The sequence below is a fragment of the Equus asinus genome, chromosome 3, assembly GCF_041296235.1.
Source record: "Equus asinus isolate D_3611 breed Donkey chromosome 3, EquAss-T2T_v2, whole genome shotgun sequence".
Lineage (NCBI taxonomy): Eukaryota > Metazoa > Chordata > Mammalia > Perissodactyla > Equidae > Equus > Equus asinus.
The window spans coordinates 81567834-81583720 of NC_091792.1; the positions used below are offsets into that span (position 1 = coordinate 81567834).

The 15887-nt window shown below is 43.2% G+C and overlaps 1 protein-coding gene across 1 annotated transcript in view; it reads right to left on the reverse strand.

Moving 5' to 3' along the window:
- Positions 1-205: 205 nt before the first annotated feature.
- DAPP1 (dual adaptor of phosphotyrosine and 3-phosphoinositides 1) overlaps positions 206-15887 on the reverse strand; it is a 48674-nt gene continuing 32992 nt past the window's right edge. The window contains exons 5-9 of the mRNA XM_014846070.3: positions 8278-8325; positions 6753-6815; positions 6001-6086; positions 3492-3579; positions 206-2169 (exon numbers count right to left, since the gene is read on the reverse strand). Coding sequence (XP_014701556.1) covers positions 2101-2169; positions 3492-3579; positions 6001-6086; positions 6753-6815; positions 8278-8325 — 354 coding nt within the window. The 3' untranslated portion in view covers positions 206-2100. The remainder of the gene's footprint in view (positions 2170-3491; positions 3580-6000; positions 6087-6752; positions 6816-8277; positions 8326-15887) is intronic.

The window sequence follows — 15887 nt, forward strand, 5'->3', positions numbered from 1 at the left end:
TTATCATGTATGTATTTCTTATCTTCTCCACATTCAACTAAGGACTCCCTGAGGGCCGGGACTATTTCCTCCACTCTGAATCCTCTTAGCTCTTAGTCTAACCAAAGTGGATCCTTTGTTGGCTCTTTATGATATTAGTCAGTTGTATTTCTTTTAAATTATAAGTATTAAAACTATATTTTAATAGCAAAATAGTACAGGCACAGCAAAATCATGCTCTTTTTAATAAACATAACCAAAGAATATAAATAAACATTATATATTTTACAAAAAGTAAAATCAATATTACCTACACAAAGAAATATGCTTGGTTCTGACAAGACAAAACATGAAAGCAGACCTCTCAGTGAGGACTCGTTTGTAACTCCTTACTTTGCAAACTGGACACAATACCTTGACACTTGCTTTATCCTGTATGATACTAACATAACAAAATACATTGAAAACCTTGTCGAAATACACAAAAATGTAATGTAATTTCTGAGTCCTAGATGTTTAAATAACAGAAAAAACTTATTTAACAAGGTCACCCTTCAGACTGCAAGAGTGGTGTTCTGTCATAGCTTTGCACCAGAATCTTTTTATTTTGGGGTTCCTCCTCCACTTTTATCTCCCTTCAAACTTCAATCTAAAAAAGCAGTATTTGGGGCTGGCCCCGTGGCGCAGCAGTTAAGTTCATATGTTCCGCTTTGGCGGCCCGGGGTTCGCCAGTTCGGATCCCGGTTGCGGACGTACGGACCGCTTGGCAAGCCATGCCGTGGTGGGCATCCCACATAAAGTAGAGGAGGATGGGCATGGACGTTAGCTCAGGGCCAGTCTTCCTCAGCAAAAAGAGGAGGATTGGCGGCAGATGTTAGCTCACAGCTAGCCTTCCTCAAAAAAAAAAAAAAAAAGCAGTATTAACAAAGATAATAGAAGGGATTAGAACCTATTCATGAGCTCTGGATGCCAGGATCTCATTCTCCTGTTTCAATCGCCTTACCCTAGTTTGAAAATGCCATGTGACAAACACCTCATTAGACATCGCATGCGCATTTAGTGTTGCTCCCTCAGCTGGCAGCAGAAGTCGCTCCTGAATAAGATGCAGGGTGCTCAGCATCTCAGTGCAAAGTGGTTCTTCCTCCTCTTGGGCCAACCCTACAGCTCGCTCCAGGAGAGATTGTCCTAAGACACTCTCCTTGAGAAGTCTCTTTCAGGCTGTTTGCGGAAATGTTGTGTGAAGATAACTTAGTGCTTACAAGTGCTCTATTATTGTTAGAGATGTAATAATAATTATTATTATAGTTATTGTTAGTTATAATAATAATTATTATTAAACTTATCTACTACATTATTACCCTTCCATGATTTATGTTTTCTCAATCTTAAAACATTTCCCACAAAATGATTAAAAGAGGTGTTTTTTAGATTGTACCTTCCTTTATCTTTATCATCCTACTTAATCACCCATAGGACATTTAGTTCTCACAGGTTTATCATTAGAAGGGAAGGAAGGACCCACTGGATTTCTGAGCCTTCTACAACGAGAAAATAAATAGCGCAAACATTTTCCATTTCAGTTTTGGAAATTGTTTTGTTTTTCTATATAAAGGATTAGAAAAAGCAAAAACAGACACTGCCCCCAAATCGTCGATGTTTGCTGTCTCGATGTGCTTTCTGAAGAAGCAGCCTAAGCCTCACAGTGTGCAGCTGTTTCCTTCCTGCTTATCAGCACGACCTGGCCGTCAGGACAGCCACCCGTGCCGCAGAGTGGGACTTCGGGTAATGTCAGCCAGCTTGGGGACCACAATGAGGGAAAACAAAACCCGTTTATCTTACATTGTGTTCTAAGAGTGAGCACACCTGGCGTGGGGCTGTCGTCGGTTGCCATCAGAACGATGATGGCTGGTATTCTCAAGGAGATGACAACATCTCGAGCGGCAGCAGTTTTCCTTGAGCCAGCAAATGTGCTGTGTTCTGAAAGGTCCAAATCAGCATCTGCTTTTGATTTGTTTGTAAAGAAAAATCCTTAGTCAGCTTGGCTGGAGCCTGCTATGGATCACAGCATCAGGGAGCATCCCACGCTGCTCCTGGGCCAGGGCATCCGTCGTCAAGAAAGGTCTATTTAAAGATGAAGGACCGAGATCGGATGGTGCCTTCCCGTTGGTCAAGCTGTTTTCTTATTTGAGACTGTAATAAAACACACGTGTGTATTTATTATTGGGCAATTTTAAGCTAATGAACTCTGGCTTTTAACAAACATTAAATAAGACATGCTGATAAGTAAGGAAACCATGCAACTACAAATAAATCATCACGTGCCCCTCCCAGTTTTAATCTGGGGTTTTTGCATTTTTCTCAAGAGAAGTATTGTAAGTGGTTGCTAAAACATGTACAAATTGGGATTTAGCTTAATACAGTAATCTATAAAATGCAATAATACTATTCAATGAATCAATGAAGATATAGATGTAAATTTATTGATATGCAGAGATGTTCATAGTATATTGTTAAGTGGAGTGAGCAGGTAAAGAACACTAGAGAATGATTAAATTCTGTTTTTAAATATTTATTTGCACAAGGAGAAGTCCGAAAGTGTGTGTATTTGATATATTTTTACCTTAATTTTCTATAATCATTATATGTCACTTGCATAATTATCAAATAGAATTAAAAACTGATTCATATCTGAGCAAAGGTTTCATATGGCAAAGTATTTCCCATTGAATAGCAAATACATTGGAACTATCTCAAAGCGAGTGGTACAGTATATTTATTTGGCTCTCAACAGAAAAGATAACCAAAAGCAAAAGTTCCAGAATCTAGAAAGGAGTAGTCAACAAGATTCTGGATATCAGCTAATTGCATTAAAAAACATATAGGAAAAATTGTGCATGTTTGAAAACAGTCAGACTTTTAAGATGGTATCTATAGGAAATTTCAGAAAACGTTAAGGGCACGTTCTTGGCTAATAACTCACTGACTTGCAAACAGATACAAAAAATGCGTGAGACGTACATTTTAAGAAGCACTCCATCCTCCTGCTAGGAGGTTTACAGAAAGCTGAGAAAATAAATTACCTTTTGTTCTTGAACTGCACAAAGTAACACACTGGAAACTAAGAGAAATTCCACTGGCGAGCTTCCTTCTCTGAGAGTTTAAAAGGATTTTCTCCTATAGAAAGATGTCAACTTTCCTCTGTCTGACCTTCTGGTCCCAAATGTCTTGCTCCAGGCAAAAGTGAATCAACTTACACGCTTAAAGGAAGAGGGATAGCTGCTCCGGCAGGAGGCCAAAGTTCAGGGGCTGAGACCCCAGCAGCTCCACCCTTTTTCTCTTTACCCCTGACTCCACCCATTCCATGTCCCAGAATAACAAACAGACCATTCCACGAGCCTGCAAGGAGACAGCCCATTGATTCTCGGGGATAGTCTGACTCAACAGAAATATGTTTGAAGTCATCAACACGCTATTTCTGGGTGCTAGGCAGCCAGAAGACTTGTGTAACTCACCAATTTCCAGCGTAATATCTTGATCCACTCATCAGCTTCTACTCCTGTCTTTGCACAGAGATAAAATGTCCTGAATGGAAATACTAAGCTGATAAGACAAAAGAAAGGATGTAAGACATTCCAGATGGTTAGCTGAATATATATTAGTAGAACACTAATTAGAGTATTTCAAGAGAAAAAAGAATTGACAAAGACTGGGGAAATAACTTGCAGAACTGGTGATGCAGAGCTCTCCCTGCCAGCAACCTGCAGAAATGTCAGGAAGTTGTACATTCATATTACTATTACAGGCCAGATTTATATTCTTTAATGAGAAGTCAAAGAAAAAAAAACACATCCAGGACATCCCCAGAGCCTTTCATTGCTCATGTCTTAGACTGAATACAACACTTATGTGTTTATGCAGCTGAAAGGTCAAATGACTCAGGCCCTGAGCTGTGATTCGAAGAAGCAGCAAGACAGATAAGAGAAGGTTTGCTGGAGGAACTCATTTGTATTCGCTTGCTTCAATGAAGAGAACACTGCCCTCGGTGGGCAGAGGCAGTCTTAACTATTTAGGACAGAAAAAAAGAATGAAACTTCTCAACTATTTATTTTGCCCACTGCCGGCCGTGAGTTAGTCTTCACTGGAGGGGGGAAGGACTTTCCCACTGGCACAAAAGACGTGTTCTAGGGGTATGCCAACTCTCCATTTGACTGTTGCTTTGGCTGTAGGGTCAAAAATCACCTGACTAATAAGGTCAGCTCAACTTACATCTTGCGCCTACTTCTTGTCTAACAGTTGAGATGCAAAATACTAAAAATCTTTTTCCCTTTCATGAAGAAAGAAAGCCATGAACTGAAATTCAGACAGGTTTTTATATCCTAAAGCCTATGCAGCATATTTTGTTTATACCAGTAGTTGGTGTTGAATAGACAAGAGGCAAGTCTGTGTGCACAGCAGGTAAACCGGATGTGAGGTCGAGGTGAGGGGTGAGTGGATGGGGGCGTGACAGGGAGTCGTGTGTACACACTGTACAGAACTGGTTTCTGGAAGTCTCATTGTTTGGTACTCCCTGTGGGAAGCAGAATTAATTGCCTATTTATACAGATAATTTTTTCCTTTCTTCTTGCTAACAGAACCCCAGGTGATAAATTATAATTAGCTGAAGCCAATTAAGATCATTCTAGTACCCTTTTCCAGCTTTCCCTGCTGCCAGCGGTGCCCATGGGACCCAGTGTTAGCCAATGAGATGTGAGGGAAAGTGTGATAGAAGAGTTTCTGGGAAAATGTCTGCCTTCCTGAGAAAACATGGACAGACGTGGCTGATGCCATGCCTACATCTTTCTTCATGACTTAGATGAAAGCATGAAGCCTTATGCGGGAGCAGCCATCTTGTACTCCAGAGTAGCAAGCACGGAGGAAAAGGCCCAGAGAACTGGAGACATTGGACCTGACCTTGTCAAGGCAGCTGCCTGCCTCCCAATTTTTTGTTATATGAGAAATACAAAGCCCTGTTGGCTCATTTTGTGCCTTTATGCAAATTTTAAAAAGATATCCATTATTGGTTGATATTATAGAATTAACATTCATTTTGTTAAATGTCATAATGGTATTGTAGTTCTACAGGTGATATTTCTATTCTTAGGAGATGCATATTCAAGTATTTAGGGGTAAAGTGCCATAATGTCTGCAACTTACTTTCAACTGGTTCAGGAAAAAAAGTGAATAGAGATAAAGCGAATATGGCAAATATTAACAATTGATGCATCTAGGTGAAAGGAATATGGGCATGAGTCTTTCAACTTTTGTAAGATTGAAAAACTTTAAAATAAAAGTTGGTGGGGAATAAGATAGTTCTTTCTCAAGACACTATACTTCTTCCAGTTAGAAAATTGTCATGATATATTGATTATGTTAGAACAAAACACTTTTGTGCCATCTGCAGAAATTTTCATAACAATACAAATCACCCATCATCGGAGTCAACAAAGTTTTAATTAAAACTCAGGAAAAAACTCCAAAGGAATTAAGCTGTTCAGGATGTAAATGACACCTCTTATGTATATCATACTTGTGCAGTACACAACCTAAACAATTGTACCCAGCAGACCTGCCTATTTTTTAAGCCACCTTAAACGAGGCATTATGTCCCACTCAGCTGAAAGCACTCTTAAACATATATGCCCTGAGCCACGGTTAAATCCACACCACTCAGATCAAAACATTTATACACATTAAAAACATACAGTTTCGTATTCCTCAGCTAAAATAAATGTCTGGCAAGAAGACTTTTAAAAACACTTCCTTAGGGCCAGCTCCAGTGGCCTAGGGGGTAAGTTGGACGCACTCCATTTCGTCAACCCAGGTTCAGTTCCGGGGTGCAAATCTGTGCCACATTGACATGTCTGTAAGGGGCCATGCTGTGGCAGTGCCTCACATACAAAAAGAGGGAGATGGGCAGCGGATGTTGGCTCAGGGCGAATCTTCCTCAGAAAAAAAACACATTTCGTTTATAAATCAACTTACCAAAAACAGTTTACTCTTTCTTGTGAATAATCAAATTGTACAGCTGAACATTCTGTTAAGTCTAGGATCCGAATTGGTTCTGGTGACTGAAAAAAAAAGCAACCTATGTCATTATAGAAAAACATACAATTTATTCATCACTTAATCCCCTAACAAATCTTCCACTATGTGTGACTGTCAATTTGACTTTCACATAGAAAACCTTACTAATGGAGGTCCCACACCCCTGCTCTGGGAATTGGCCTGTCCTGAAACCGGGCATTAAGAGCCAGATTTGCTGATTTAAATTTGATGGAGATGGATTTTAACACGTGAAAGGGAGTCATATTTCTCTCTCATGTTTTTAAACTTTTACTTTCTCAGAAATTTTGTATAGAGAATGTGAGAAGAAATAAAATAGTTTTAAATTGGCTTAATGAAATGGGCATGGGAAAAGGACATGTTTTTAATAAAGGGGGAAATTCCTGTAAGAGACAGTTAACACATTGTGGCAAGAGGACGATTCCGTTGTCTACGCAGAGGCAACGGGGTGCCGTTGGGAGGCGGCCCAGCGGTCTGTGGCGAGGCTTCCGGGATGCACACCTCGTCTCTGCAGAAGCACTCCGTTCATGTCAGGAATCCAGACCTCACGTCCCCAGTGCTCTGTGGGCGCTGCAGTGCTCACAAGGGAGCCCTCAGGACCTCACAGGCAGGCGTCCCTTTCATCTAGAGAGCGGATCTTTAAAGGGAAAGTGTATTATGACGTTTCTCACCATCTGGTCTTTGAAGTACTTCAGTTCATTCCTGTGCAAAGTGAACCATCTTGTTTTCCAGGTCTGAGAAAAAAAATAATGAAAACATGTAGGTTTTGAATATAGGAATGCAATAATTGAACTAGACAATTTCCTTTTGCTTTAAAAGTATCTAAAAGATTAAGTGCAATAAAATATTATTGTGGTGTCGTTTCTGAGAAAAAAGTTTCAAAATTAAACTTAAAATGTAAAAGTTTCAAAAATTAAAATGACTCCATGCATTAGGCTCATAACGAAGGCAGAGATATCATGAACATATTTAAACAAATAGAAAGTAATAGTCCATCGTTAATATGAGGGTGATTTATAACCACTAAAATTGCCATCGTATTAACTCACTGATGACGATAGCTGTCATTCTGGAGCACCTATTGCAGGTTACACGCTATCCGTGGAAGTTTCCACATATTAAAGCTGACCCTCACATAATGCCAAATATTATTATTGTTGTTTTACAAAGAAGGACTTTGAGGTTTTGGAACATCAGACCACACGATATGTTAACCTTCCTAAGAATTCCAGGGCCCTGGTGGCAAAAACTATTGTTCCCCACCGTGTCCTTCTTATTTACTAACCCTGGATAGAAGCTTAATCCTATCCAGGGTGGCAATGAGCCCAGTTAAAGGAAGTACCAGAGGATTTGAAAATGAAGAGGCTATGAAAATGAATATTTCTCATCCTTAGGGAACATCCAGTCTAGCAGGGACACAAATAACTAAATATTTCGGTTGAATTCAAGCAGGCCGGTACCTGTGAGGGTCCCCATGGCACATTAACAAGAAATCGAGTAACTTCACAGGCACAGTGACATAAACGGGGGACAGTTGGATACCCCAGGCTAAAGTGTGAAGTCCTAAATTGCGTTTTCTTTGGGATTTTATAACATAGCTACATAAGTACCAGTGACGTTTTTGGCCTACTTTTAGGAAAACATTTTATACAATTTTGATTTCTTCTTTGTTAAAAAAAAAAATTCAAAAGAAAAGAAATGTTCTGTATTTTGTGTGCTGCTTTCACCCTCGCTCGCCGACCAGAAGGCCTGTCTGTCTCCTCCAGCATCACCTTAGGCTATGCTCACACACTTGGCTTTGCAAAGAACAGTCAAGTGATGTTCCAGAATTTTGACTAAAATTAGCCATAAAGATGAACTCTTCAAAAAGGGAAAAATTAGAACTGGGTCAAAATGAATAGGCAATTATGCTTTAAAAAAAGTGTTAAAGAGGGGCTGGCCACCCGGCATATGGTTAAGTTCACACACTCCACTTCAGCAGCCCGGGGTTCGTGGATTTGGATCCTGGGCACAGACCTACACACGGCTCACAAGCCACGCTGTGGTGGCGCCCCACGTAAAATAGAGGAAGATGGGCACAGAAGTTAGCTCAGGGCTAATCTTCCTCTTACACACACAAGTGTCAAAGTGAGAACTGAGTCTCCAGGACGTGTCCTCTTTCTTTGGTGCTGGCACTAGCAAAAACTCGCCACTTACCTTGACCAGGCCCCCCTGTTTGGTGAGGTACCCTTCCTTGGTGCCCAGCTGAAAGAGAAAGAAGCACAGGTGATGCCCAGACTATCCCCACACGATTGTCGTCTTTCTATTTCTGTCCTATTTAAACTGAAACATGCGTTTGCCTCCGATCTTTAACAGCCACCTGTCCTTCCCTGGGCTCTGCAGATCCTCGCTGTGTTTAGAGCCCGTTTTCAGACCCGATGGTCTGGGGCAATTCTGTAGCAACTGAAAGACTCTCTTCTGACTGGAATTAGCAACTTGCGAACAATAAACCATGTCACATCACTTATAAAAGTTAGTGCTGAGCGTAGCGTGTCATGTGGCTCCCAGCTGCCGGGACTGCCGCAGGGCCTCACGCACGTAACTGCACGCGCACTGACATTGGTCACCACATTTAGGGTACTCCGCATTAAGCACAGTAAAGGGATGTCTTTACTTCAGAGCTTCCCAGAGTGTCCGTATTATGCTGGTATGCCTTGTGAATTTTTAAGAAGGAACCTTAGAAACAGCATTTCCAACATTTATTTTATCACATGGTCCTTCCCCACCCCCACTCCTTCTTTTTCACAGACCATCTCTTGAGACCCATATTCCACAGAACAGACTCCTGATTTATTTACTGATCATGTAAGTGCTGGCTTATTTACTCTTGATTTATCTAAAAGGGATCTGCAGTGACAATGAGTCATTTCTTAACTCGCAAATCATTAATTCAGGGTAACAACGATATCCACACTTAGCTGGCACTTATGAAATGTAAGGGATGGTGGGGTACTGTGTAAACAGAAATTTGCATAAAACAAGGACCCTAAGCTCAAGAAATTTCTGAAGAAACAGAATTCCTGGTAGGATATTTTATTCTATTATGATATCATAATATATCTTAGATTAGTAAGAAAAAAATGAATAAAAACTGGGAAATGACTAGTTGACGTCAAGGTTCTTTTTATGGGAGTTTCCAGAGTATTTATTTCTGAGGTGAATTCTCCCTCCCAGATAAAAAGAGGAACAACCACCTCCTCAGGAAAAGGAGTTAAACTAAGAAATAATACACACTCACTTCTTTTAAAGTTCTTCTGGCATTAAAGTAAGGATGAACCTCTCAGGTGTTCACTTAAATAATGTTAACAATATTGTGAATTTGACATCAAATGATCAGTTTGATTTATTTCCATGTAAACTGAGCTGAGTGAATTGAGTTTAGGTATTATATCATGGAAACGGCAAGAATTAACATTTTGGGTTGTTGTAGGTTGACATCTGCAGAGGCAAAATAATTACGGGTAAATCGTTATCCAGAAGACCTGGAGAGAATTATTCACCGAGCTCAAACTGAAGAGCGATGTTACTAGTGCCATCTTACCTTCATCCAAACAGTTTACTATAAGTCTAGTATTTTTCTAAGGTTTTGATAGATAAGCAGAAGGCTGCAGAGGGATGAGCTGAGAATACTAATTTTATTTTGGTCTCAGGAGGTAAGAAAGGAAGTAATTATATGCAGATTTAGCTTTAAAAAAAACCTATGGTCTGTAACAGGAGAAATGTTTATAAGAGCCCCAAACTGGAAACAACCTAAATATTTAAAAATAAAGAATCAACTTTCCTACCTTCCTCCCTCCTTGCCTGCCTGTCTGCCTTAAATTTAGTCCAAAGCCGTCGGGTGGGAGAGCAAGGCAGGTGTCAGTGTGAGGGTGCAGTGGGGAGCCCCACAGGGTGCAGACAGCAGCTGTGTGGACAGTGTGGAGGTGGCAGCCTGGTGTGAGGAGCTGAAGCCTGGCAGGGCGAGGAGCGCTTCCCCATGAAGGGGTGGAGGGCGTAAGCCCAGGCAGCTTGGTGGCGGTGGGAGGGGCAGTGGCCAGGCAGGGGCGGTCCCAGCAACTAGAGATTGCTATTTGATCGATCGACACATAAGTAAGTGTACTGAAGACAGTGGGATCCATATTTCTCACTGTGGGAAAGGGAGTTCAACACAGAAAGGGAAAGCACTAGAAGGAGCCTTGTGGCATTGGGTTAGGACTGGAGGGATCAATGTGAACCCGTGGATAGATCAATAGATAATACTTGATCGATAGATTGAAATAAAAATAAAGACGTCACCATGTATGTGTACATAAGTACATAGATACATGTTTTCCCTATCTCTCTTCCCTGAGTGGGCCGAGAGTGACGTTCTGATAACAATAAGCATGTGGCACCCAGATCTGAATTTCTAAAGTACCATTCTCCAGAAAAAAAGAACAAGATTTCTTGGAGAACTGGCTGATTCTAGAGCTGGATGCAAGAAAAGTACAAGATAAGCCTGAAATATTCTGCTATACCAGAAAGTAAGGAAATTCTCAAAGAATTCTGAGGCTATATGGACACAGAAGTCACGTTAAAAGGGCTCTTACTGGCCAAACCCAGGAAATATTGAAGGATGAAAATCAATAATGATAGTCATGATTATAATGCATTGATATAAAAATAAATATTTGGATAAATCTGGAGAATAAAAAGCTTCTCATTACAGTAGAATAACAACCAATAAATGTAAAAGGAATAATAAATCACAGAATCACCATTTGGCAACAATAATAGTAATAATTAAAACAGCCAAGAAATATCAATGAATGCTAAAATTGGTGGCTAAAAGTTTAATGAGGAACAGGATATTTGCTTAGTCTCAAATAACTTCCCATCAAATATTTATTAATAACAAGGGGAATAAAGTGATTTGAGAGTGAAAAATCTGGCGAACACCAATTGATCAAGTAATTGAACACGCTGTACTGAGGTAAACTGAAATTGTGTTCCACCTGAGAGTGGGCAGGAAGCACAAAGCATCACTTTTGTGGTATTTCTACCAAAAATGTCAAACTTCAATCTAAGCACGAGGCGATGTCAGACAAATCAAAGTTGAGCAACAGTTCACAAAATAGCCCTTAGTTTGCAAACTTGTCAAAGTTGTGAAATCTAGGAAAAATTGAGTTAGTGCTCTCAAGAGAAGAATAGTCAAGAGGTTGGACAAATCCACGTAGCCCGTGATAGCACATGGGATCCTTGGTAGGACAACCAGCAACACCGGAATGAGATCCACGGCTGGGACGGTGGCACTGTATCAGTGGTCCTTTCCTAATCTGAATGGCTGTATGCGGTCACACGGGCGAATGTCCTTGTGCGTAGGAAATACGCACTGAAGTATCTGGGTGCGGGACATCATGTTGGTAATTTACTCTCAAATGGCTCAGGAACAAATGAATTTCTTTGTACTGTTCTTGCAATTTTTCTGTAACTTTGGAATTATTTAAAACAAAAAGTAGCATGTAAAAGCATAATACAGGATTCACTAAATAAATTATGATACATCCAAACTATGGCATACGAAGGAATTTGTTTTAATGATGTTTTTGGAGACTATATAATGACACAGAAGATGTTCACAATATGCAATTAATGAAACAAGCATATTGCAAGTCTACAATGGAGAGCTCATTATATATATTCACATATAGCAAATATATATTTATTCAAGAAAAAAGACTAGAAGGATAGACTCCACAATGTTAACTGTGAGAAGAGTTTCAACGACAAAATACTGGAAGAGGCCATCTTGCAAGGGACCTGTGCCGAAGAGGAACTATAAAATGGGTTAAAGAGAGAACAGAATAGAGAAAGATGTCACAGAGGCAGAGGGAACAGAAACTTTAGAAGGAGAGAGTTGTTAAAAACGTCACATTCCGCAAAAGGGAAGCTAAGGGAGCTAGCTAACATTTTAGACAGGACCTATCCTACGTGAGGCACTTGGAATACATTATCTCACTAATCACTACCAGCATGACTAACTGGTATTTCACACTTCCCAGGTCCAAAACAGAAGCAGCCCTCTTTCCCATCCTCCCGACCCCCTGGCCCTTCCATCCGAGCCGCGGCAGCTCCCTCTGGGCTCTCTGTTCGCTAAATCCTATCCCTTCCACCTGCAAACACGTCCTGAAGGCGACCAGTTCTTTCCTCCCGTTCTAACTAGCGGTCTAGCGGTCCTCCCGGGTCTCCACTCCCACCGTCTCTCACCTGGACTGCTCTAACAGCCCCCCAGCTGTCTCCTTGCCTCCAGCTTGGCCCCACTGCATTTCCCACTTAGCAGTGAGAATGATCTTTTCAAAAATTTAAACACCTAAACAGAAAATTAAGTTACTCAAAATTCTCATAATTTCTCATCAACACTTAGCACAAAAGTAAATTCTGGACCCGTCCTTCAAGGCCTCCGGCGCCGCGGGGAGCGACCCGACCCTCGGCCCTGCTTCGCTGTCCTGGGACAGCTGGTGGCCCCCGGCCACGTGGAGACGGTTCTGGGGGCTCTCAGGTGTCTCTTCGTCTTACAAGTGAGGCACTGACGGCCATTTTTTCCAGACCAGCGTTTAAACATGTCTGGGTTGCAAACCACCTTAGAAACAGCGTCTCCCTCCACATGAGAAGGCCACCCGCCAGGAATCCTGGCGTCTGCAGCTCCCATCGCCGGGGCGGACTGCCAGCTCCGGCCGCGGGGACGTCGCCGGCCTCCCGACTTCTCACCCGTCTCGCGCGCGCAGCGCCCCAAACCGTGGCCTGGGCCGCAGGGGCCGCCCCTCGAGGCCTCGCTCGGCCCGTGCCGCAGGGGGCGCATCGCTGCCGCTGCCCGCAGCGGGCTCCAGGCCAGGCGAGGCCCCCCTGCCTGGTCTGTAGACCCTCCACCTAGTTCCCACCGCGGGGCTTTTGTCCCGGTCCCCGCCTGCGACCCTCTTTCCCACACTCGACGCGAGTCGTGGCGCCCCTTCAGTGCGGTCCCTACTCAAAGGTCCCCTCCTCGGAGAGGCCTCCCTTGCTACCCTTTGCGTTGCTTATCCCACTTTTTCTTTCTGGGACATAGTACTGGCTGGTTTTACATTATTACACGGATCATGGTCTCAGACCCCCTCACCCCACAATGTGAGCTCAGGGAGGGCGGAGCCTCTGCCTAATTTACCGCCCAACCCCCAGTGCTTAAAACAGCCCTGAGCCGATGGTCGGCCTTTAAAACAAAGTTTGTAAAATAAATGAATTAGTTAAATTTCATCCTGTCTCAGGAACCCAACCGTACATTGTTTATAAAATCTGTAAATAGTAAGTGCCCCGAATGCAGTTGCCGAGGGATGGCAAACAGGCTCGCACAAGCAGCAACATGCCTGGGCAACAGGACGTCTATTTTAATTTTCACTTCAAGCAAGAAGTTCTTTTTTCTTTAAACAGGACTTAATTCCCTTCCTCCATGAGAGCTTGTGCAAGAACTGCATCCCAGGAAGAGAAGACAGAAGCCTGGGAGCCCTGGGCTCAGGGCAGGTGTAGGCACAGCCTCCTGCGGGCACTGGGGGCAAAGGGAAGGCAGAGAACTCTGTGCTCAGCAAAGGACAAGAGCATTCTGATCAGACCAGTCCTGTTTCCCAGCAGGCTGGTCAGTTGTTGGTCGTTCCTTAGTGAGGAGTAACGAGAGACACCTCAGAATCCACTAGAAAACCTTATAGTTTTCTTTCTATATGAATGCGCAGTAAACTCCACGGGCTTCGTGGCACATAGCGTGAGCACGGTCATTCTCAACCTGTCACTCGGCACTGTTGGAAAAGCCCCTTCTGTGTATGGTCATAGTCAGATACTTGGGCAGGTGAACCCATCTGATGCCTGGAGCAAGCAAAGGCTTCCGGAGTGTGGTCTAAAGAGGTCCTTCTCTCCCTAAGCGTGCTACAGCTCATGCTTGGACCAACTCCACAGATGAGGTGTTAGCTGCGTGTCACTGCTGTAAAGCACACGCAGGAGGGTGTGGTTCCATGGGCCTGAGTGGGGACGTGTAGGGAAGGGTAACAGGAGAACGGTAAGGTAAACTGAGTCCAACGGAAGAGGAGTGGAAGCGACTGGCGGTGGAGTGAAGCAGAGAGGCCCCTTAGGAAGCGTCAGTGGCCTGGGAAACAGAGAATTGGTCAGAGGTAGGTCCTGAGCTATTCCTCGGTCCCTTCTGACTTGGGGCTATTTATTGTCTTGCTTCCCTAAATTCCTCTAGTTCTGAGGTCTGATGCTTCCTCCTCCAACTCCAAAAAGCTAAAATATTTTTCTTAACAAGTTCCCAAGATTTTTATTTTCGAGTAACGTGGCACAGTAACAAAAAGGTAACATGTCAAGGCTGGGCTGTGAAGTCGTGAAGACAAGCTGTACCTCCTGTCCTGGGAAGCGTGAGGCCACGGGGAGGGCAGACACGCAGGCAGGACTTAGCGTCCAGCCTGAGGATTCCAGAATACAGAAGCAGAGGGGGCTTGGGAGCACAGGAGCGGAGCCTTGTAAAGGAAGCTAGGAGGGCCCAGGAAGCCTTCCTGGAAGGCAGTGATCCCTGATGTATGTCTTGAAGGATGGGAGGACAGCAGTGCTATGGGTAGCATTTCAGATGCAGGGAGCACAGTGGGAGAAACGCACGGGAGACAGCAGGTTGCACAGTGTGAGCGTGGCAGCAGCCTGACGTGAGCCCAGAGGGTCCGGCAGGGGCCAGGCTGGCTGGGAAGGGCCAATCTTTCTCACCAAAAGAAAAAAAAGAAAGTGTGCTTAAAAAAAAAAGAAAGGTCTGTATGGTGGCAGCGTAGGAAAAGCACTCTGGAGACAGAAAGGTCATGCGGGTTTTAATATAAATTTGTAGCTGAAGATCTTCAAGTGATTATTTTTCAAGTGTAATGGTTGCCGTCTAGAATTAGTTCTTGATATGTCATTTGCGTGTTGTCCTCTTCATCATCTGCACAAATCCAGATGTCTTATACCAGGAGTATCGGCAAACAAGGAAGAGAAAAAGAACAGACGAGCCCGAGTGTAAGGAAGGGAAGTGGGTGCTGGAGCTGAGTCTGTGCAGGGTCACAGCTCACTGAACAGGAGAAATGGCCTGGCAAGAACAAGCTCCGGCGGCACTGAAACGGACCAAGGCTCCACATCTTCCTCTGCGCCCTTCATTCAGGGAGGGCGGAGCCACACCCCTGGTTATAGCAAAGGTGGGGAAAACTCTTCTTCCATAGACAGGAGAGGGGAAAGGACATTTTTCTTCCTCTGAGAAACTTGTTGAAGAATGACAGTTTAGCCACAATGTGAACTTGACCCTCTCTCACCCGTTCGACCATGAATTGTCCGGCTAAGAAGGACCGGGGTTTACACGCTGCCTTCTAAGTATTTAAAATCGATCGCAAGCACCTTGTATTTGTTTATTATTTTCCCTGGACCAGAAGAACCGAGTGAGAGGCTTCAGACCTCATGTTCCTCTGCAGGTTTTATACCCCAAGTTAGAATTTTTATGTGAACAAACATGCTTTAAAAAGCATGTACCTCTCTTGGGGCCGCCCCATGGCAGAGTGGTTAAGTTCGCGCGCTCCGCTTCAGCGGCCCAGGGTTTCAGCGGGTCTGATCCTGGGCGTGGACATGGCACCGCTTATCAGCCATGCTGCAGGGGCATCCCATATGCCACAACTAAGAGGACCCACAACTAAAATATACAACTATGTACTGGGGAGCTTTGGGGAAAAGAAGCAGGAAAAAAACAAAAAAAGAAGGTTGGCAACAGATGTTAGCTCAGGTGT